This window comes from Pelophylax lessonae (assembly GCF_965119305.1).
Source record: "Pelophylax lessonae genome assembly, chromosome: 2".
NCBI lineage: Eukaryota > Metazoa > Chordata > Amphibia > Anura > Ranidae > Pelophylax > Pelophylax lessonae.
Window position 1 is genome coordinate 390,249,187 of NC_138769.1, and position 25,242 is coordinate 390,274,428.

General features: G+C 45.3%; 1 protein-coding gene across 1 annotated transcript in view; it reads left to right on the top strand.

Annotated features, from left to right (window-relative positions):
- Nucleotides 1-25,242, top strand: part of TEX14 (testis expressed 14, intercellular bridge forming factor) — a gene marked incomplete at both ends in the record, with an annotated part of 675,561 nt that overhangs the window by 310,793 nt on the left and 339,526 nt on the right. The window contains one exon of the mRNA XM_082248092.1: nucleotides 20,369-20,520. Coding sequence (XP_082104218.1) covers nucleotides 20,369-20,520 — 152 coding nt within the window. The remainder of the gene's footprint in view (nucleotides 1-20,368; nucleotides 20,521-25,242) is intronic.

The window sequence follows — 25,242 nt, forward strand, 5'->3', positions numbered from 1 at the left end:
GATTCTCATTTGCTCTGACATGCATTGTGATCTGGAAGGTCTTATATAGACAGGTGTGTGGCTTTCCTAATCAAGTCCAATCAGTATAATCAAACACAGCTGCACTCAAATGAAGGTATAGAACCATCTCAAGGATGATCAGAAGAAATGGAAAGCACCTGAGTTAAATATATGAGTGTCACAGCAAAGGGTCTGAATACTTAGGACCATGTGATATTTCAGTTTTTCTTTTTTAATAAATCTTCAACAATTCTGTGTTTTTCTGTCAGTATGGGGTGCTATGTGTACATTCATGAGGAAGAAGAATGAACCTAAATGATTTTAGAAAATGGCTGCAATATAACAAAGAGTGAAACATTTAAGGGGGTCTGAATACTTTCCGTACCCACTGTATATATATATATATAGAGAGAGAGATATAATTGTAAAAAAAAAAACATGGAGCGAACTCTTTTAGGCAGATCCGCCTGCTGATCCCGCTGAGCTGGAGAATGACAGATCTGCATCCACTGATGCAGGATGGACATGAACACTCCTGTCCATTTCCATCCGATCACATCTGCTAGATGGATGGGGAGAGGGATCCCCATCCATCTGTTTTTAGTGGATCGGATCGGATGCAGGCGGGTGTAAAGGGACACATGTCCATTTACATCAGCCTCTCCATAGAAAACAATGGGTGGTCTGATTGGGCCTGCTTTAAAAATGGACAGGCAGGCTGATCAGTTTGTTTGTGTGAAAGGGGCCTAAGGCCTTGTTCACCCTGGGCATAAACAGCTTACCTTTACAGGGATGCACAGGTGTTCCGTGCATCTCTGTGCACGCAGTCCCATTGATATAATTTGGGATGTAGCAACTGCACCCACAAAGCTCCCAATTTGACATCCGTGTAGGTCTGCGTGCATGTCCCTAAACTCACACTGTCTGTGTTCAGGGTCATGCACCCACAGAAATGTCAGATTGGGAACAGCAGCTATGCCTGTGCAGCCATTGCATCCCAATTGACATAAATTGGACTGCCTGTACAGGGATGCACGGAACATGTGCATCCCCGTGCGGGTAAACAAGGCCCTCCATGGGCATACACTTTAGTATGCCACATGTAAATGATGCTTTAGTAGTAATTTAGCAGTAATTTTGTATATGTTGTGTTTATGTGCACTATTAATGATTTTAGTGTAATTTTTGTGAAAATAGCTATGATGAACATTTGCGCAATTATTGCGCTGCCCAAAAAATCTGTAGCACTTTTTTTTATTCTGTGCTTTCAGAAAATGTCAGGTTTGAGAGTCGGTTCACACTGGTGCAAAGCCAGACCGCATTGCTGTGCAGCTCACATGCGATGTCTGTGTGATGCAAAGTCAGTCATACAAACTGTATGGCTGAATTTGCATCACATTAGACCAAACTCGATCTGGGGGTGTCATGAACTTTGTATTGACAACCGCAGCAGTTCAGAGGGCAGTGTGACCTGCCGGCGACTCAGGTGTGATGCAGGTACCCATACTGGATTCACATTAGGGCTGCACGATATTGAAAAAAAAATCACATTGCGATATTTTTTTTTCCCACGATATATATTGCTATATTTTTTTGCAGCGGATCCTCTTTGTTGCGCATTTTTAGTAGTGATGAATGTTGTGAATGTTGGCTGTGACTGAGTGGTGAGCGCCATGAGCAGTGGCACAGCAAACCAATCACGTGTGACTGTGCAGCCTTCTGACCATATAGGGTTAAGGTAATGTAGGGCAGTACTGCAGCCTTCTGATTGTACCATACAGGGTTAATATTACTATATGTAACTGGGTGGGAAGTTTCACAGCAGGTTAAGAGAACCCCACTAGCAGAAGTACTCTCTCCTCCCAATACATATCCTCATGTGTGCTACTTGCCCTTCCCGGTTACTGTGCGCCCCCTCCACTTTATCTATAACAATGCACAGACCTCAGATCATCAGCGCGGCTCTGGCAGTGAAATCTCCCTCCCTACTCCCGGGTTCCTTCTCCTGTCTGTTTACATCCGAACATGTGCAGGGGGAGGGGGATGCTCAGTGAGATGTGGGGAGAGAGGTGTCTGCTGTTTCAGGAGGATGATCGATGCGAGTGAGACGGGCTGCGTCCTGTGTGCCCCCTCCCCCTTCCCGTAGGCAGCGCTGTGAGTGATAGGACAAACTTCTCTGCCTTCCACACTATCGCATGTCCGGCGATGTGACTATCGTCAAGGTTCACTGCACGATGTCGATGTGCACATCGTATATCGTTCAGCCCTAATTCACATGGTTTCCTGCATCGCTCCAGTGTGAACCGAGCCTGAGGGGATTTTTCAAATTCTGAAAGCTGTAAGTGGAAAATAATAACCTCTAGATTTTTAGAGTAAATTATTTTTATTTACAGTTTTGAGTACATTCAGTTTTCACCATTTCACAAAAAGGTTCAATTTAAAATGTACAAACCTCTCTTTCGTTCATTGATGGACACAGCTCCTGATCTTCTTGACCGTTGGGTTATACTGCCCCCTACAGGAGTAGGACACTAGGCAGAAAAAGACTTGACTACGCCTATGGGCAGTCCCAGGAGGTATACTCCCCCTCTCTGCTATAGTTTTTTTCTGCCTAGTCAGGAGTAAGGACCTAGTTTCTTGCTGGGATCTTTGGTCCTGGCAATTATATCTAAAAATCATTTTTTTTTCCCCTGTAATTTTTCCTGTGAGATCTATAATCAACTGCCGGAGTGGGCGATGGGCTGGATAATCTAGATCCAGTGGTCACCCCAGTCTGGCCAGCGAGCGCGCGCAGACCTCAGCCCCGTGCTAGTTTGGTCGCAACATAGCCCCATCTGATAGGGGCTGGCCATCATGAGGTCACATACGACTGGGTCTCAGCCTGCATCTCAAGAAAGATCTGCTGTCCCAAGTGCCAATATTCCATCCTGCTTTACAGTCACTGGCTTTGATGGCTTGGCTGTTGAAAGCTAGGTGCTGAAGGATAGAGGTTTGTCTGCGTCGGTGATTCCCACACTACCGAAGGCTAGGAAGTCTGCTTCTAGGAAGATCTACAATCGTATGTGGAAAGCATACTTTTCATCATGTGAGTTACTTGGTGTTCCCCCTCGCTCTTTTTTGGTGGCTTGGGTCTTGACCTTCCTTCAACGGGGGGGGGGGGGGGGGGGGGATTGAGAAGAAATTTGCCTTGAGTACTATTAAGGGCCAGGTGTCGGCCTTGGCAGTCTTCTTTCAACGACCCTGGCCACGCACTCCCTGGTGCACAGTTTTATTCAGGGGGTAGGACATTTGACTCCACCAGTGCAGTCCCCAATTCCGCCTTGGGATCTCAACTTGGCTCATTCACCTTTACAGAAGCCTCCATTTGAAAATATTCGGGAGATTCCCCTGCTTACGCTATCCCAGAAGGTGGCCTTTTTGGTTGCTATCACCTCTGCGCCCAGGGTGTCGGAATTGACGGTGTTTTCTTGTTGTTCCCCTGATTTGGTGATCCACAAAGATAAGGTGGTTCTTCGCCCCTGTCCATCGTTCCTTCCAAAGGTGGTCTCTGATTTCCATCTGAATGAGGACATTGTGTTGCCCTCCCTGTGTCCCAGGCCAAAACATCCTATGGACATTGCGTTGCATTCCCTGGATGTGGTTCGGGCTATACGGGTGTACCTGGCAGCTACGGAGTCTTTTAGGAAGTCAGACTCACTATTTGTGCTTACGGATAGGCCTCAAAAAAGACTATCCGCTTCTTCTGTGAACAATTTCTAGATGAATCAGACTGACAGTGACTCAGGCCTATTCAATTAAGGGTCAGGTTCCTTCTTTCCCTGTGAAGGTGCATTCTACACGGGCGCTCAGTGCTTCTTGGGCCTTCTGTCATCAGGCGTCAGTGACGCAGGTATGCATGCCTCTTTTGGCCGCAAGGTTTTATAGGCTGCTGTTTAGGGGGCTTGTTCCCTCTTTGGGGTGTCATTTTTTTCAGGTGGGCACCAGTTGTTCTTTTTGTTTGTTCTGTTACCTGGTTGGCAACAGTTTAGCCTTGGGAATTTTTTCTTGCTGTTCCCACCCCTCATGCAAAAAAGATCCCAATAGTGCAGTATGTTCAATATTTTTATTAAATATATCCAAGTAAAATGTGCACTTACAATATATCAGATGTTCATAGATGTGTAGATAATTAAATTATACCCTCCTAGAGGCAGGTTGGATGCCAATAGCATGTATTCACCATACGAAAAGCTGCGTACATTCCAGCACACTTCCGTTTGCGTTCCAACAGCCCGGAAATGATGTTGACGTTGCTGCAAAGCCCGGATTCTTGTTGATGCGTTTCGCCCCTCCCAGTGGGCGTTCTCATAGAGTGTTCTTTACCTGCATTTGGCTCTATAGCTCATCAGTCAAGATTTTAAAGATCCAGTTGTGTTCTTCAGTGAACACAGAGAAAAAATTTTTTATAATAACAAACAACTCTTACAATGTTTAGTCTTTTGAGGTCTCTTTTTTTACTTTCGGTTCATTAAAGATATGAAAAAAATTAATACAACCAAAATTCCAAAGAAGTGTAAAATCTACATAAAAGCAGCATGCAATAACTTGCAAATCTCTTAAACCTATATTTTATTCACAATAGAAAACATATCAAATGTTTAAAAACAAAAAGAGCTATCAGGAGAGTGCCATAATTTTAAATGTCAGAAAAAAGAACAACAGTTGTATAAAACAACTGTACATATGTGTGGACTTTATGGGCACATCATAAGAAAGATAACCATATACCAAATAATAAAATAAGTATTTATTGGTTGATAATTAAAATCAATGACACATTAAAATGATGAGGCTGACCAACCATGAAGGTCCAGCTCACCAAACACGTATGTAGAAGAACATAACTATTAAATGTACACTACAGAAATATAATACATATCAGAATTGCATGGGTATGAGAATACGTCTGTTCAAAGGTCAACACGTTTCGTTGTAAGCTTCGTCAGGACCATATACAGACAGTTATAATCTTGAAATAAACAAAGAGCAATATTAGTAATTGTACAGTATATTCTAATATACTTTTAGGTAAAAGTATGACTCTGAAGGTGGACAAACCTTCTCAAACACACAGGTAGATACATGGCTTGGGGCAGACACAGGGGACAGTTAGAACCAAACACAGGTCACTGTCTATCTAAATGTAGGATAAAGAAATGTGTATATAATATTGGTGTGATGGTGTTCACCATCACTGGAATTTAAGGACAGATGGGTGATGGGTTGAATTGCTTCATATTTGTCAGCAAGGTCATTTGTTCCCTTTGCCATGAGGTCTCTGAGCAGGAAGTCCAACTCCTAATATGGTCATTCCAGGAAGTTCAATGGGGAGACGGGCTGGCTAACAATGTTGCTTTTTGTCTGAGGTGGCTTTCCATTCACCTATTGTCAGGTGTGCTAATGACCTCACCTGTTGTCTGCTAAGGGATGTATTGACACTCAGAGTAATGTGTATTGAGGGCTCGTTAGGGAACCATTGTTCTGTGTCTGACTATTGTGTACATTAATTGCCCCCTGGGGCTTCTGTCTCCTTGCACATGGCAGTCCTTCTGGTCAAGCTATCTGACCAATCACTGCTGACTCATTTTCAAGCCCTCATTTGCATTGCTGGAGAGGACCTTATAGGGAACTGCAGGTACTGTGAAATAGACCAATGGGAAAGCGGTTGTTGGGGGAAGGATGTTCCAAATTCTGTATAAAAGTGTGCTGTGTTCTTCCAATAAATTGTCTTCCTGTTTGAACTTACATACAGCCTGCCTGGTGTGTGTTCTAATGGATTCCGGACGGCACATAGCTGTAGTTCGGATCCCGGATCCTTGGTTGACCGAACCTTCAGATGTTGCGATCTGCAAGCTGACTGACTAGAAACAGAGGAGTGTCGGGGAGCAGACAGAGCGAGCAAGGGTCTCGTCACAATTGGCATGTGAAAGTTTAAAAAAGTATAGTCATATTGTACAACATATCCGATGTACGATGTGCGTTACAAAGAGACGACGCCCGAAAACCGGAAGTAAGGCGCCGTCTCCACGGAAGTGACGCAACCTCCGACAGTACCCAAGACCCAGCCTGGAGGGGCAGTGTGGAGATGGTAAAGCTATAAGTTGACAGCTAAAGCAGGGCTGACAGGAGGAGGTCCCTCCCAATGCAAGTAAAGGAACACCCCACACGGAGGGGAGGGGATATCAAATGTTTAAACTCAGAAAATGTACCATTTGAGGAAAAAAAAAAGATACATTTGAAATTGTTGGCAGCAACACGTCTCAGGAACATTAGGATGAAGCCATGTTTACCATGAAGTAGCACCCCCTCTTTTTTTAACAACACTGCGCCAAAGATACGTAAAAATGGATTTTTGTAAAATCTTACCGTAAAATCCTTTTCTCTTAAGCTCATTGACAGACGTAGTCCTCGTTGATTAATAACTCGGGTTATACTGCCCTCTGCAGGAGTAGGACTAGACAGGAAAGAAAACGTTCTGGCCACACCCTAGGGGCAGTCCCAGAGGGTATATCCTCTCACTTCCTGCTACAGCAAATCAGTTATGTCACAAAGCAGTGTTTAGAGAATTTAACCCAACCCAACTCAAAAACAGAGGGGCGGGTACTACGTCTGTCAATGAGCTTAAGAGAAAAGGATTTTACGGTAAGATTTTACAAAAATCCATTTTTCTCTGTCGCTCATTGACAGACGTAGTCCTCGTTGATTAATAACAACTCGGGACGTCCCAAAGCAGTACCACAAATGAGGGGTGGGCTAACAGAAATCAAAATCCAGAAGGCCCAACCGGAGCCAACCAGAAGCATCAAGGACTCATCGAGCAAAAAGATGAGACCTGAGTGAAAAACCCAACAAACCCTTGAGATAGACCAACAGTCTCCTCAGATTGCGGCCTGCAGAACCTTGCGGCCAAAAGAGGCATCTGACGATGCCATCACATCAACTTTATAAAATGATGTAAAGGTATGAACCGACGATCAAGTCATCGCCTTGAAAACCTGGATCGCTGACGCCTGATGGCGGAAGACCCAGGAAACACTAGGCGCCCGAGTAGAGTGCGCCTTAACAGGTAACGGAGGATTCCGACCCTTAATAGAATAAGCCTGTACCACCGTCTGACTGGTCCATCTAGATATGGTCGCGGCAGACACAGGCAACCCCCTTCTAGGGCTATCCGTGATCACAAAAAGTGAGTTCGTCTTACGAAACAAGTTCGTAGTAGTCAAGTGTACCCTGATTGTCTGAACCCCATCCAAGGAGTGTAATCCCAAGGATGGCTAGTCTTAGGACACGGGGAAGGTAACACAATATTTTTATTCAGATGAAAACTCTGAAAACCACTTTAGGAAGGAAGGATGGATTCGGAAGAAGAACCACCTTATCACTATGAACCACCAGATATGGGGAACGACAAGATAATGCGGCCAGTTCTGACACCCTGCGTGCAGAAGTAATGGCCATCAAGAAGGCCACCTTCTGGTATACTGTAAGCAAGGGAATCTCCCAATATCTTCAAAGAGAAGTTTCTGAAGAACCGACCACACTAAATTAAGATCCCAGGCGGTAAGGGTGCACGCACTGGCGGAGCCAGATGTCGCACCCCCTGGATGAAATTCCGCACCAAGGAATGATTAGCCAAAAGTTTCTGAAAGAAGATTGCTAACACTGAAACCTGACCCTTGATGTGCTCAAGGACAGTTTCTGCTCAACCCCTTGTTGCAGACAGACCAAGATTCGGGTCACCGAATAGGTATGTGGGGGAAATCCAAGAGATTCACACCACGCAATATAAGACTTCCATGTGCTGGAAGTCGCTTTCCTTGCTTTAACTAGAGGTAGGAATAACTGAAGCTGACACTCCCTTGTCCTTCAGTACCTGGGTCTCAATGGCCAGGCCATTAAGCCAGCGATAGTAAAACAAGATGGAAGATCGGTCCCTGAGACCGCAAATCCTCTCTGAGAGGAAATCTCCAAGGAACGTCCGCGACTAGCCTCACCAAGTCGGCGTACCAGGCTCGACTAAGTCAGTCCGGTATTTCCAGAATAACTGGAATTCCCTCCACCTCTATCCTGCGAAGAAGTTCCCGCAGTAACTTGAGAGGATGGAAGGCATGCCGTAGCTGATACTGCCCCCACGGGGCGATCAGCGTTTCTGCTGCGTCCGCTAGAGGATCGCGGGTGCGAGCTACAAACCTCCGCACCTTCCTGTTGAGCCAAGGTGCCAACAGATCCACATCCGGGGTGCCCCAATGAAGGGACAGCTAGTGAAAAAACCTCTGGATGAAGAGGCCATACCCCTTGATCCAGAATCTGATTGCTGAAATAATCTGCCTGCCGATTTCCCACCCCCGGAGTGAACACTGCGGGGAGATCCGGAATAAACCGTTCCATCCAATGAAAGATGCTAGTCGTTTCGATGGCCACCAGGACACTCTAAGTGCCCCTTTCTTGACCTAAGTCACGACCGTGGCATAGTGCGATTGGATCCGAATCGGGCTGCTCTAGAGCTGCTCGGTCCAGTAAATCAGACAAAATCTGATCGCTCTCAGTTCCGATACCCTATTGGTAACCTGGATGCTATCGGAAGGAATGACTTCCCCTGGTTGAGCATCGGAGACTTCCGCTCGCTCAACCGGATCCGATTGTCCAGGAAATCGGAATTCTGATTCCATTAGAAAAAAATCTCCTTCAGGAGAATTCGGGTATGAGACTGGGTATACGGTACTGCCTCTAAGAAGGCCACCATCAGTCCCAGCCAATTGACGGACAGCAACATCTGAATCGTTGACTGAACCTTCTGGAGTTTCTCCGCAAGGAGAAACTTTCTTGCCCAGGATGTATCCATCATTAGGCCCAGATAGTTCAGTCTCCTGGTGGGAACCAGGGATGATCTTTGGGAAAGTGAAGAAAACGCTGATGTCCTGCGATGATGGGGATATAAGGATAGGCATCCTAAATGTCTATGGACGCCAGGAAATCCCCCCAATGCAGGGAGGCCACCACTGTTCGGATGGACTCCATCTTTCCCCAAGTCCAGAAATTGGACACACCTTGCCCTCTTTCCTGGGCATTGTGAACAGGTTTGAATAGAACCCCTGAAACCGTTCAATGTTAGAAGGGAAGAATCGCACCGGTGGAAGTGATCGAAACTCGATCCTGTATCCTGACCGTATGACCTTCCTTTAAAGAGGGATTCCTCAAACGGATAGCGCCTAGCCATGCATTTGGAAATAACAGGGGTTCGTTTCAAAACGACCCCATTTGGGTAAAGGAAAATCCTTCGCCCTTTTGGTAGGCTAACAAGTACCAAAAAGGAATCTCAGTCTCATCTACCTCTGCCGGTGTAACCTCAAGACTAAAGGTTTCCCGGACGGACACAACTAGTGCATCCACCACTCTTGTGCTATGGCGGAGGCAGAAACGTTCTCTTCACTGCTGAGGAGACATTACCTGAGACAACAGCCCCATAAGAGGGACCTGCAGCTGCATTGACCAGCTCCAAATCCGTATCTGAAGTATCAGATAAAAAATAGGGGTAGGCGGGGGTCACTTCTTGACCCTCGTCCCTGACAGGCCACCTCCACCCGGGATACCAAAGACTCCAAAACTGCCGAAAATGCATTAAAAACAAGTGGGGTACTGGAGGGTCCTGCGGCCACCTTGAGGGGATCAGGTGGGGATACCTATGCGGCAGAGTCAATGATTATACAAGACATTTGCCAGCGACAAAAAAATGACAAAGTAAAAAACTTTTTTTTTTTTTGTAATCCCCCAGCGCAACAGCGCCCCTCAGTGTTACCTGCCTTTTTGGACCCCACAGAGAGAGAGAGAGACCCCAAGGCTCATCCCTGATGCACAGAAGTTTTCTATCAGCTTGCTCAGTGCTGTCCTGTTACAGACAGGAAGTCTTTGGCCCTTTTTCCTGGGTAAAGGTGGCGGCTCCGCCCCTTAACACGCCTTCCGGCGCCTCCCCCTTGCTCCACGAGGTGTTTGGTCACCTCAAACATGGCCGCCCCCATGCTGGAGACACGAGGCTACGCCAATATGGCGGCCTCGTGCGATCTGCCAGACAATGGTGGCGGCCTGTACAGGATTCTATGTTCGCCTGCGGGAGTATCTCGGCCCCACAACCTTCACCCTGATGATGATAAGCCTGGCCGGCGGTACCGGACCCTGGCGGGCCGCATGCGGTCCGTGGGCCGTCGGAAGGCAGCTCTCTGCCCTTGCTGGAGGAATGGCGATCTGGACTGCAGTAATTCAGGCATAGGCATCGCCCTGTGAACACCTCTGACAGGTAAGATACCTCTTGCTTCATTAGTAATGCCCATTCTAGTACTGCCACTGACTTCAGTCACCTTTACAGTTTTAAAATGACATTAGATAGTCAGCTCCCAAACCAAGCCTCCTGGTTTCTGTTCACAAAAATCACACTCAAATTGGGGGATCTGTGACCTGTTATAGGATAGAGGGGAAACCCATCCTACCATTCCAGAGAGGGGCCCGCGTTCACCACAAACCCGTCAGGGGGAAAGGGGGAACATACTACTCACCATACCGGAACCAGGCGGGCGCCACTCCTGACAGAACCCCTCTCCACCGGGGTGGGGGGGCTGTCGACCAGTACTGACGCCGTGACTCTTGGTCATTGGCGTTCAAGCGAGACGTTTAACTCGCAGGGTCAGTCCCCGTCCAGTGGGACTATGTCGCGGCCGACCCAGCGCGGAGCTATGGCCTGCACGCGCTCGTAGGCTGAACCGGGGTGACCACTGGATCTCAACATCCAGCCCGTCGCCCAGTTACAGCTTGCTTGCTTGAAGATCTCACAGGAGCACTGGAGAATTATGTTTTAACCATTAGTGTGTGTGTGTGTGTCATGTGGATTAGATTTATCTGATGAGGTCGACACCACATTGGTGGGAGTTGGTTCAATGAACACCTGTATTTACCATTAGGTGGTTCCATTGGACCTTTGAGTGGGTGTTTAAATTTTTTTGTCCCTTATTCATATATTTATATATTTTGATTAATTTTTGGACCGTGTGAATATGAAATTTGGCTCCTGTTACATACCTATGATGGTTTGTGGCAGCACTGTACAGGGTCTTGGTTTCCACACGACTCAAAATATTGACATTAAGACGCCGTCTGTGCTTGCCAGCAGACGGCGCTATTTATACCATTCATTTTAAATCCGATTATAAAACTCCATTTAGCTCCTGCTTTTTGAGTTAATATTTTTGATATCTACGTTTTTTCTTTATTATTTGTTATCTTTTATATTGTATGACTTGTATGGCAGCAGCCTCTTCAGTGATTGGCATTGTGGCTGTTTTTCCCTTATCTAACATGGCGGTTCGAGCCGCCCGGGTGGATCACACGGGGTACTTGTCTTTTGCACATAAGCGGTGGCGTCAGCGCGCCGCCCGTACCTTGAAAACGTCACATTTGACTAAACATGCGTCGGTCGCAGCGTGCTGACGTCACCTGCTTGTGGGAACGAGTGTTTGAATAGGACGGGCGGAGGAGCCGACCGGCCAGCGGCTTGCCTTTATCCTCGCTGAATTTATTCTCATTCTGTAAGTTGCTGTCTATTTTTATCCATTAAAGTGTTTTTGGTAATGCACTATGTAGTGCCTTTTGTTTTTTGATTTACACTATATTGGATACACGATTGAGTCAGCCTAAGAATCTTCTCCCGGCGACACCTACTCCAAGGATTGGCTTCTGGGGAGAGTGGCTTAACCCATTGTAGTCTGGGAGAACCTGTCTTACTTTGGAGGGATCGTTAGAGCTATTGGCTCCGGGGACTGGACGACAGACTGTGTGGCTCTCACTTATTTCAATCTGGTAAGAGGCAGTGGTGTCGGGAGAGGTCTCTGTGTGTCACTTCCATTCCTACCTATTTCACTTATTATTATTCACTATCTGGTAAGCATTTGGGACTTAAGGGTGCTGGTGCTTTTTACTATCAGCCATCTGGTGACGGTGTGCACTCCTCTGGGTGATGAAATAGTATTCCACAGTATTATGCTATGGATTGTCAATTTTTCCTTTATATATGACCACCATCTGTGGATGTGAGGACTATCTGAACACATCGATTGAAGGCTGGGTGTACTGATCTGATTTGAGTTTTTGGGCGAACTCCATTCTGCTTTCTGGTAAGGAGATATGAACGTTGGTTTAACCATCTGATACTGGAATCCTTTATTTTGGACTGTGCCTGTCATTTGGATACAGACTTGTCACCATTGTGGACTATCAATATTGTGCTTTATCTGACATTTATCTGTAGATTCAGTACTCATTAGCGCAACTTAGCCCTTTACACACTGGAGAAAAAAGCTGTCTAAAAAAAATCTTTCTAAGAAAAAAATCCTGCCAGGACCGAAGATCCTAGCAAGGCATCTAGGTCCTTACTCCTAACTAGACAGAAAAAAACTGATTTGCTGTAGCAGGAAGTGAGAGGATATACCCTCTGGGACTGCCCCTAGGGTGTGGCCAGAACGTTTTCTTTCCTGTCTAGTCCTACTCCTGTAGAGGGCAGTATAACCCGAGTTGTTATTAATCAACGAGGACTACGTCTGTCAATGAGCGACAGAGAAAATATTTTTAACTGGTGAATGGGATTTCAGGCAGGTCTGTTAAAGTGGTTGTAAAGGATGAAGGTTTTTTTACCTTCATGCATTCTATGCATGGAGCTAAGAAACCTTCAGTGTGCAGCTCCTCCCTCAGCCCTCCCTAATACTCACCCAAGCCCGATTTCGATCTTGCGATGTGCACAAGACCCGAGGCTCTCCCGGGTCTCTCCATCCTTATTGGCTGAGATGCAGCAGCAGGAGGCATTGGCTCTGGCTGCTGTCAGTCCCAGCCGGCGGGACGGGGCGGGGCGGGGCTGAGCCGTGCTTTCTGTGTATTATGGATGCAGAGAGCCAGCTTAGGAGCAAGCACGCATGAATGCCCCACAGCAAGTGGCTTGTTATTGGGACACTCAGCAAGGGGAGGGGCCCAGACCGCCAGTAGGGGACCTGAGAAGAGGAGGATCGGGGCTGCTCTGTGCAAAACCACTGCACAGAGCAGGTAAGTATGACATGTTTGTTCTTTTTTTTTTTTAATAAAACATTTTCCTTTACAATCAATGTAAGCACCTGAACTCTTCTACTACGAAACCATGTTGTTCTTATAGACACATAGTATGCGATTTAGCATTGTCCTGCTGAAATTTGCAAGCCATCCCTAAAAAAGACATTTCCTGGATGGGTGCATATGCTGCTTTAAAAGCTGGATATATCTTTCAACATTGATTGTGCCTTTCCAAACGTGCAAGTTTCCCATTCCATACGCATTAATGAACTGAGCGGTGATAACAAGTCAGAAGGTTCTCTCCTTCATAGTCCGAAGGTTGCAGCGCTCTTGGTTGCCAAAAAAAATGTCAAATTTCAATTTGTCTGACCTCAGAACAGTTTTCTACTTTGCAACAGACCATTTTAAATGAGCATTGGTCCTGAGAAGATGGTGGGATGGTTGCATATCGATCATGTGCAGCAGCTGTGTCAAACTCAAGTTTATGGAGGGTAGATTAGGATTATGGTTGCCCTCAGTGGTGGTTGGTCAATAAGGGGCGCCGCCCTCCCCGAGGCTAGTCACAGTAAAATTAGCATTAAAAAATATTATTGCATAAAAAATTATTATTGCAATTATTATTGCAGCGGGGCGCCAGACTCATTGCTGGCTATGGGAGGGGTGGGGGTTTAGGTATCATGTGCCTCTTTTCTTTTGATGGGATTGGCCGTCCTTTAGAGTGTCCTCGGGGCGCAGAGCGATGCGCCCCGGACACTCCCATATCCCATTCACGATTGCCGTCCTGCCCCGCCTTTCGCCTTTCATTGGCTGAGGGCAGTTCTGTTAGTGGCAAAAGGAACGGAGGCTAGCAGGTTAGGTGCGCCTGCTATCAGACGGAGGAGAGCCCCGCCTGCAACCGTCACACCAGCCGCGGCTTGGCGCAGGCTGGATCGGTGGATGCGGTGACTTAGGAGGGGAGAGCCGGGCTACAGACAGTGACCATGGCTGCGGTAATGTCTGTTCTGCTGTGTCCATATATGTATGCCTGGAGGAGCCGGTGACCGTCTGCTTCTGCCTACACTGTGTCTTCTATGGGGAGGTGTGGATTCCACTCTATGATTCTGAGGCTACAACTTCCTTCTCCTTACACTCGGAGACCTACGAGGGCTGTAGAGGGGTAGAGCGGACTCTAGATGGGGGCAGAGCGTACTCTAGACGGGGCAGAGCGGACTCTGGACAGGGCTGTGCTGAGAAAGTTCACTCCCAGCAGCCGCCATAGTGCTCTCCGAATTCCTGAGCTCACCCTAAACGACTGCTGCTGCTGACTGGATGGTCTGTCTGCATTGAAAGGGGGAAAGCTGGTCTATCTGCATTGAAAGGGGGCACGCTGGTCATTCTGCATTAAAAGGGGGCACGCTGGTCATTCTGCATTAAAAGGGGGGCACGCTGATCTCTCTGCATTGAAAAGGGGCACACTGGTTATTCTGCATTGAAAGGGGGCACGCTGGTCTGTCTGCATTGAAAGGGGGCACGCTGGTCTCTCTGCATTCCGGTTCAGCGGATGACTCTTCTTCTGCATAAAACAGGGGTGGGGAACCTTTTTTCTGCCAAGGGCCATTTGGGTATTTATAAAATCATTCGGGGGCCGTAAAAAATTATCAACTTAAAAATGTCCTGGTTATATTTGGTCAAACATTTCAAATAACTCACCCCTAATGTGATTTCTGCAACTGCTTCTGCAACTGGTGAGGTGTGTGATGTTAGCTGATATTGATGATGTTGCTACTCGCAACTGGTTTTCCAGGTTTGCGTCGGTTAGTCTGGAAAGCAGTCAACTCTTTGTGGTGGTAAGTTTTGAAAAGAACTGCTGCCAGGTACTGCTGGTGGGTACAGCTGGCTGGTGCTGCTGGTGGGTACAGCTGGCTGGTACTGCTGGTGGGTACTGCTGGCTGGTACTGCTGTGAGTACTGCTGGCTCTGCCTGGTACTGCTGTGTGCTCTGCTGGCGGGAAATGCTGGCTAGCAGCGGTGCTGCGCTGGAGGAAGAGGCAATGTTTCCTGTATTGGTCACAGGCGGAGTGCATTTGATATCTCCGCCTGTGACTCACTCAGACTGTCAGAACGGAGTCGAAAACTATACAGAAAGCATCGGCTCCATTCTGACAGATCAGCTGAGAGATACAGACTCGGCTGCACGGGGGGCCGGACCAAATGACTTCAAGGGCCGCATTCGGCCCCCCGGCCATAGGTTCCCCACCCCTGGCATAAAGGGACACCCTCACATGATTTGGGGGTGGGGCGACGTCTGCGTTGCTTTCAAGAACTCTGGACGTCTCTGGTTCAGGACAAATGGGTTCACAAACTAATTGGTTCAGGGTACAAGACCGAATTTCGGTTTCGCCCAACAGACTGGTTCTTTCCAACATGTCTCAGTTTATCTCCGGATCGGTTGTAGGATCCCAGGGGACAGTATATCAACTCAACCAAAAAAAAAAAAAAAAACACATGATGCAAATGTAATAAATTGAGTTGCAGTTCAGTGAGTAAAATAAATATTTGATCTCCAACAAAACATGACTTAGTTCTTGGTGGAGAAACTCTTGTTGGCAAGCACCGGAGTAAGACATTCCTTTTAGTTGATTACCAGGTTTGCATACATCTCAGGGTGGATTTTGGTCAATTCTTTATAGATCTTCTCTAAATCTTTAAGGTTTCTTGGCTGTTGCTTGGCAACTCGAACTTTCAACTCTCTCCATAAATTTTATATAGGATTCTGGAGACTGGCTAGGCCACTCCATGACCTTAATGTGCTTCTTCTTGAGCCACTCTTTTGCTGCCTTGGCAGTATGTTTTGGGTCATTGTCATGCTGGAAGACCCATCCACAACCCATCTTCAGTGTTCTGGCTGAGGGAAGAAGGTTGTCATCCAAGATTTTACAATACATAGCCCTGTCCATTGGCCCATCAATCCAGCAAAGTTGGCCTGTACCTTTAGCAGAGAAACAGCCCCAAATCATAATGTTGCCACCCCTGTGCTTGACTGAAGGGATAGTCTTCTTAAAGTCATAGTCAGCATTTTTCTTTCTCCAAACACAGCGAGTTGAGTTAATGCCAATGCTCAATTTTGGTCTCATCTGGCCACAGCACTTTTCCCCAGTCCTTCCCTGAATGATTTAAATGTGCATTGGCAAACTTCAGAGGTACCTGTACATGTGCCTTCTTGAGGAGGGGGGGCCCTTTAGGTGCTGCAGGATTTCCATCCATGGTGGTGTATAGTATTACCAATGGTTTGTTTGGTGACTGTGGTTCCAACTGTCAAGATCATTCAAAGGCTCCTCCTGTGTAGTTCTAGGCTGATCCCTTACTTTTCTCATGATTGCCCCATGAGGCGAAATCTTGCATTGAGCTGCAGACCGAACGCGAATGATGGTTATTTTGTATTTCTTTCATTTGCGAATATTCACTCCAGCAGTTCTCTCCTTCTCACCAAGCTTCTTGCTGATAGTCTTGTAACCCATTCCAGTCTACACTGTGTCTTCCATGGGGGAGGTGTGGATTCCACTCTATGATTCTGAGGCTACAACTTCCTTCTCCTTACACTCGGAGACCTACGAGGGCTGTAGAGGGGCAGAGTGCACTCTAGACGGGGGCAGAGCGTACTCTAGACGGGGCAGAGTGGACTCTGGACGGGGCTGTGCTGAGGAAGTTCACTCCCAGCAGCCGCCATAGTGCTCTCCGAATTCCTGAGCTCACCCTAAACCACTGCTGCTGCTGACTGGATGGTCTGTCTGCATTGAAAGGGGGAAAGCTGGTCTATCTGCATTGAAAGGGGGCACGCTGGTCATTCTGCATTGAAAGGGGGCACGCTGGTCATTCTGCATTGAAAAGGGGGGGCACGCTGATCACTCTGCATTGAAAGGGGGCATTAATTTTGGTCTCATCTGACCACAGCACTTTTTCCCAGTCCTTCCCTGAATGATTTAAATGTGCATTGGCAAACTTCAGTGGTACCTGACTTCTTGAGGAGGGGGGGCCCTGCAGGTGCTGCAGGATTTCCATCCATGGTGGTGTATAGTATTACCAATGGTTTGTTTGGTGACTGTGGTTCCAACTGTCAAGATCATTCAAAGGCTCCTCCTGTAGTTCTAGGCTGATCCCTTACTTTTCTCATGATTGCCCCATGAGGCGAAATCTTGCATTGAGCTGCAGACCGAATGCGAATGATGGTTATTTTGTATTTCTTTCATTTGCGAATATTCGCTCCAGCAGTTGTCTCCTTCTCACCAAGCTTCTTGCTGCTAATCTTGTAACCCGTTCCAGTCTTGTGCAGGTCTTAAATCTTGTATCTGACGTCCTTTGACATCTCTTTGGTCTTGTCCATGATGGTGGGTTTGAATGGAAGAAGGAGATTCTGTGGACAGGTGTCTTTTATACAAGTAACGAGTTGTTGTTAGGAGCAACTTCTTAAATTGACAGGACTAATTTGTGTACCACATGAGCACATACTGTAGCCAGTCTGTGGGAGCCAGAATTATTGTTGGTTGGTAGGGGATCAAATACTTATTTTACTCACTGAACTGCAACCCAATTTATAACATTTGTATCGTGTTTTTTTCTGGATTTTTGGTTGATTTTCTGTCTCTATCATTTCAAATACTCCTATGATAAAGATTATAGACCCTTCATTTCTTTGTAAGTGGGCAAACTTACAAAATCTGCAGGGGATCAAATAATTTTTTTCTCCACTGTGTATTGTGCAGATCCATCTATACACGTGCCTTTCTCTATCTCATTCTTGATCGCTAACATTTTATTACTGATTACCCCCTACTGATGCCCACATGCATTTTTAGGAGGAATATTTTGCATTAGTATTTAGGAGAAAATACACTTTTCTGAGCAACTTTATAAATAACTTATACCATTACTGCTCCAGACCAACAATGATGTCACCCTGTGCTCCAAGATTAAAGTCAGCATTAGCAGTCTTTCTAAGAAAATGCAGTCTCTTTCATAGCAGTCAACAGGACAACCCCTCTTGATTTTTTTACACATGACTGTCTCAGACAGGGCTGTATATTATTTATCTGTTTGCCTTAGGTGTAGTTTTAATCTAAACCTGCGTGAACACCTTACCTTTTTGAGGTACCCCATAGCCTTGGGTTGTCTTCAGAGTACTTGGAATCCTCAAATCTGACCTCACTGTAATTAAAATAATGACCACAGCTTTTTTTTTTTTATTAAATAATCAACCAGCATTACAGTCTTCCAAATATTTCAAATGACATGTCAAATAATCTAGCAAAGTATCACACTTCCACAGAAACTTGGCCTAACACATGAGAGAGGTATGTATGTTGTAGTAATCCAATATAGAAATGGGTAAGCGCTAAACCACAGAAATGTGCAAGGCTTCCATAATGCTCCTCACAATATTACAGAAGTCCTCAAGTCCTTGGTGATGCAATTCCAGAAAGTGGTAGGGAAGATGGTTGGATGAGAATCTATTTTCCCCTGCAGCTCCCGTAGCGGGCCTAGGAAGGATCTCCTCATACAGCAAGAAGAAGGACAAAGACAATGGCAAGTTAATAGGATACAACAAAAAAGATTTGTTTAAATGTAGCACACTTGCAGGTGAGCTCTTAAAAAGCAGCCTGGAGAAACCAGCATAGGAGCAGCAGGACAATGTGAAGCAATCTCAGCACAGCCAGTGGTGTAGCAAAAGCAGGGATAAGGTGCCACACTTGGCCGGCTGAGCAGGCAACACAGAGGTGTCTACGGCATCAACTACAAGCATCCAGCTGTCAAACTGGAGAGGTGATGTCAGGGGTGGGGCCTTTGACTGCTTTGCATTGTCCTGCTGCCCGTATAATGGTTTCTGGAATTGGATTTTTGGAATTGGATTTTTGGGAGCTTACCTGTAAGTGTGCTGCATTTCAATAAATGTTTTTGTTGTATTATATTATACCCAGTGCCCTGTGTTTGTCCTTCTTGATGGGTTAGCGCTTCCCTGGGGTGCATCCATTGGCACCAGCCATCAACACTGGGCTATGAATATTCCAGTTGGGGTTCCCCCCTGTTTGCTATGCAAGAATCTAGATTTTACAGCACTCCTGTCCCCCAGACAGAGAAATTGCGATAAATGTCTCCCTTCTATGCTAACTCAGTGAGATATTTATTAAATCCAGAGTAGACATGCTAGGAGTAGTAAGCCTTTAACCCCGTGTTATGTCACATTTTCAAATTTCTGTGACTATAAATATGCTTTACTGTATGAAGTGTATAATCTGGCATTTCCACTCATCAAGTGTTGGGGGAAGACCACACATTTCTTGGTTTAGCACTGGCCTGCTGTCTCCTACCTAAAATGTGTTTCTGTTAGCTAAAAATGTGATGAAGCCCCACTGACAAATAAAGGTGTAAGAGTTATTTGAAACCACAGGTTCATTTGAGTATTATTTTAGTTAAATTTTTTTCCCCATAATTAATCATCATTTTTATATAACTTTGTTACACTTTTTTAGTTCACCGGCATGTAAAGAAATTCACATAGCATCTGTGCATTTAATAGCACCTCTTCCATCGGACTTCTTTTGTTTGTAATATTCTTCATCTTCTATATACCTCTTCTTCAATGGTAAAGGTGGGCGAGGTAGTGCATGATGATAGTATTTATAAGGACATTGCCAGTCAGGTCTGATAACTATTTCCAAAATGTCTAAAACCTAGCCATAGCGTAGGAGCTTCCTGAAGGAAAATATTCTATCTTCTGCTAATACCAGAAACACAATTTAGTTTATTTAAAAACAGTAGAAATGTACTAAGATTGTTATGCAGATTCTTAAAAAGGTAACCTAAATAAACCAAACTTATTTTTACTCTGTCTGTCTGCCTGTCTGTCTATCTATCTATCTATCTATCTATCTATCTATCTATCTATCTATCTATCTATCTATCTATCTATCTATCTATCTATCTATCTATCTATCTATCATATAGACAGTATGTATAATATATAATGCTGGGAGCTCTCACCTCTTTCCATGATGATGATGAGTGCATGCAGTTAAGGAGCTTTACCCTCTGCTCTGTCACATGCGAAGTTTGTGGATTTTGCAAACTGTTAAATAAATTGCTGGAAGTGCTACAGAACTACTATTGTGGATTTTCTCTCTGTCTATATATCTATTTACACGCTAAGTGTAGAATATACATTATATATGGTTTTGTTTGCAATATGATAAAGTGACATATGAGCTTTTACCCACCAGCAATGATGGCAGAACACACAATGAGGTTGCGTATTTCCCTATTCCGGATCAGCTGTATCGCTGGTCATCTCCAGAAATAATTTTACGAAACAGTGTGACTGTGAAGTCTGATCTGTACAGCTTTTGTGCAGTCTTGCAGGAAAGTTTAACAGGTATGTACAAAACTTTATTATCTCCCAACTTTGTAGCAAATAGCTAAACATCCCTCTAGGCAGCTTGCATTTTAGCTGTTTAAGATTGAATTGGTTCAAGTTGAGGCCATGGAAGGCCCTACATGCAGTGGTGTATTTTCGTTTTGTACTGCCCTAGGCAAGACTATAATTAGGCGCCCCCCCCCTCCCCCTCCTTAGTAAATTTTCCCCACTCTTTCCTCTTTAAGGGATGAAACTCCAAAAATTGAAGGTCTACAAGTCCAAGCATGAACCCCTGAGATCTCACGGGGGTGAGAGGGGGTGGGAGAGAGAGAGAGGGTGAGGGAGGATGAGAGTGAGAGAGAGAGGGGGGATGAGAGTGAGAGAGACAGGGGATGAGAGAGACAGGGGGGTGAGAGAGAGAAATTAAGAGAGAGAGGAAGAAAGAGAGAGGGGGGAGGTGAGAGAAAGAAAGAGAGAGGGGGGTGAGATGAGAGAGAGAGAGAGGGGGGGGAGGTGAGAGAGAGAGAGGGGGGGGTGAGAGAGAGGGGGTGGTGATTGAGAGAGAAGGGGGGATGAGCGAGAGAGAGAGAGAGGGGATGAGAGAGAGAGAGAAGGAGGTGAGAGAGAGAGAGAAGGGGGATGAGCGAGAGAGAGAGAGAGAGGGGGGGATGGGATAGAGGGGGGATGAGAGAGAGAGGGGATGAAAGAGGGGGGATGAGAGAGGAGGGGTTGATAGAGAGAGAGAGAGGGGGATGAGAGAGAGAGGGGGTGAGAGAGAGGGGTGAGGGAGTGTGAAAAACAGGGAGGTATGTGAGAGAGAGAGAGAGAGGGGGGTGAGTGAGAGAGAGAGGGGGTGAATGAGAGAGAGAGAAGGGGGTGAGAGAGGCCGCTTTAGCAATCAGTGGCCAATAGAGTCACAGGTGGAGGGGGGCGGCTGCCCCCCTGCAAAGTGCTGCCCTAGGCCTGGGCCTTGTCGGCCTAGGCCAAAATACAGCACTGCCTACATGCACCACCAAGCTAAACAAACGTAGATTAAAAATAGTCTTGAGCTGGGTGAAAAATAACTAGACGAACAGTGAGTGCATCTCCTCAGATCCAGGTAATGTTTCGATATTCAGGCAGCTGCAGGTGTCACAGCTGATTTAATACATTGGCTGGCAGTGGGGATATGATTGGTTTTTCCTGCAGGCTGAACTAGAGACAATTGGTCTTGCTGAATATACTCCTGGGTGGGAAACGTCTGTCATTGTGAAGTAGTGTATAGTAAGACTTGAATACGTAAGCTGGTGGTGAATAAACTGATCTTTGAGATGCTAAGGCCTAGAATAAAAATGTGTTCCTTCTTTGAATGAAGCTTACTAGTTTAACCCTTTAATGATGAATTACAGATTGTTTTTTTTTTTTTTTTTCAGAATAAATCGGGCTTTTATCTTGTGGTAAAAAGTAATGAATATTGCAGCGCTGTGAAAAAATTGTCGAATAATCATATGTAAAAGTCTCAAAATCCAGTGAAGATGATAGTCCCACAACCGTTGTGATAGGTAGGAGATCCTGATGTAAACCCAGTGACACCTCTCACACACAAATCCTGCTTACCAGATCTTGTGTGACCCCCTGTTAGAGTTATCAACAAACGCCTGTGTGTATCCTGGCTCACCAGCCACAGTGGTGAGAGAAGGTCAACCTCAGTTAAAATCATGAGGTACTGCCATGTAGCATGATCAAACTCAGCAAAATCGTAACATTAAAAATAAAAGATTGCCAACATAGCGTGATACCGTCTAAATTAGAAACGTATCAAAACAATTTTGGTTTCACTCACATTTTTAGCATAAATATAGGCATTGATTGGCGAATCAAGCGCTAAAATCCTCGATATCCAGAAGTTAAAATGGTCGACTCACGACCACGCATGCGAAGTGGTATGCGTATATGCCCCGCCCAACCGGTTTAGTCACATGTGACATCATCAGTGGCACACACACCTCATCACGCACTGTACATTGGCACATCAACAGGGAGGGAACCATTTGTGATTGGCCAACAGCTCAACATCAATTGAGCCAGTGTAATCAGACTAAAGTGGAGTCCCCCCCCCCCTCCAAAAATTAAAAGTCAGCAGCTACACATACTGTAGCTGCTGACCTTTAATATTAGGACACTTACCTGTCCTGGAGTCCAGCGATGTCGGCACCGCAGCTGATGTTTCCATCAGCTGTCGGGTGCTGCCGCCGCCATTGTCGGTAAGGGAAACCGGCAGTGAAGCCTTGCAGCTTCACGGGCGGCTCCCTACTAAACGTGCGCATTCGGATTGGCTCGGCGGCAGGGGAAGGAGGAGGGGGCCAAACTTCCAAGGGATAGGGCCGTCTCCCGGAAGTGGGGAAGGGTACCTGTCAAAAACAGGTATCCGTTTCCCCCTCCCCCCTGAAAGGTGCCAAATGTGGCACCGGAGGGGGGAGGAAGCAAATGAGCGGAAGTTCCACTTTTGGGTGGAACTCCGCTTAAGGAAGACAATTTTCTCGTCACTGCCATCTTGTGAGGATATAAATAACTGTCACAAGAGTAGAATTACAATCTCCAACCCCATGTACACATAATAAAAGAGGACAATTTACTCACCACTGACATCTTGTGGTTAAAAAGGGAAAACAGAATAATTGTCAATTCTCAAAGATTGATAAGGAAATTATCCAAAACTCTAGGTGTAATTAGCACATATAAATTGGATTGGTAATTTAGCGAATAGAAAGCAGTTCAAGCCCAAAATTGTGATTATAAGAATTAAAAAAATATATAAAGAAAACAAATGATTGACCCTGGTAATATGCCAAAATTCATAATATTAAAACATACAGTATGCACACATTTGCAATACTAACAAATGTTAGATGATATATTAAATAAAATAAAATAAAAAAGTCTTAAGGGGTGACATCTAATCAGGGTTGAGTCGCCTAATTGATGATAGTTGTTATTAATGAAACAATTGATATCCGACTCTGTATTGAGACCTAGGGGGGTATAGGATTTAAGACGATATATCCAACCCAACTCAAAAGAGTGCTGCGTCACAACTGTAATAAATACATCATATAATGCAACAATACTCAATCAATATATTAAAAGTGCTACTCATAGTGGGAGAGCCAAAAAATTCAAACAATCTATGTGAAAGAAATAAAGTCCATATATACGAAGTGTGGCTTGATAGAGTCAATCAACAAGATGATCCACCATACAGTGCAAACAAACAATTGTGTGCTGGTGCTCCCCTCCACCTGTGCAATCAGCCCGCTCAACTCATATTTTGACCCCTGTGTTACCAGTAGGTCAAAATCACCCTAGGTACCCTTTGGGGACAAGTGATTGGTCCAGTAAGCTGCTGGCGCCCTATTCCTCTGTAACTTACTCTCCCTCCAGCCAGCTCTGTGGGCCTCGATACCACTCCACAATATAAGTGGGAACAAGAGAATAGCAGAATCTAGTGCTCTTTGTTAAATTAAAATTGTTATTGTTCCATAAAAATACAAGATAAAACACTCGAGCAGTGCGAGCTGATCCGGCATTAAACATATGTGTCTCTCAAACGAGATAGCCGCAATGTGTCATCAGCACGTAGGCTCCAACCCCTATACGAGTTATATCAAGGCGTAAACTTCTTCAGTAGGGATGGGGCTTGGACGTCAGATTACCAGGGTCAATCATTTGTTTTCTTTATATATTTTTTTTAATTCTTTTATTCACAATTTTGGGCTTGAACTGCTTTCTATTTGCTAAATTACCAATCCAATTTTTATGTGCAAATAATACCTAGAGTTTTGGATTATTTCCTTATCCATCTATGAGAATTGACAAATATTCTGTTTCCCCTTTTTAACCACAAGATGTCTGTGGCGAGTTAATCGTCCTCTTTTATCATGTGTACATGGGGTTGTGGATGGTAATTCTACTCTCGTGACAGTTATTTACAGTGCCTTGCGAAAGTATTCGGCCCCCTTGAACTTTGCGACCTTTTGCCACATTTCAGGCTTCAAACATAAAGATATAAAACTGTAATTTTTTGTGAAGAATCAACAACAAGTGGGACACAATCATGAAGTGGAACGAAATTTATTGGATATTTCAAACTATGTTAACAAATAAAAAACTGAAAAATTGGGCGTGCAAAATTATTCAGCCCCTTTACTTTCAGTGCAGCAAACTCTCTCCAGAAGTTCAGTGAGGATCTCTGAATGATCCAATGTTGACCTAAATGACTAATGATGATAAATAGAATCCACCTGTGTGTAATCAAGTCTCCGTATAAATGCACCTGCACTGCGATAGTCTCAGAGGTCCGTTTAAAGCGCAGAGAGCATCATGAAGAAGAAGGAACACACTAGGCAGGTCCGAAATACTGTTGTGGAGAAGTTTAAAGCCGGATTTGGATACAAAAAGATTTCCCAAGCTTTAAACATCCCAAGGAGCACTGTGCAAGCGATAATATTAAAATGGAAGGAATATCAGACCACTGCAAATCTACGAAGACCTGGCCGTCCCTCTAAACTTTCAGCTCATACAAGGAGAAGACTGATCAGAGATGCAGCCAAGAGGCCCATGATCACTCTGGATGAACTGCAGAGATCTACAGCTGAGGTGGGAGACTCTGTCCATAGGACAACAATCAGTCGTATACTGCACAAATCTGGCCTTTATGGAAGAGTGGCAAGAAGAAAGCCATTTCTTAAAGATATCCATAAA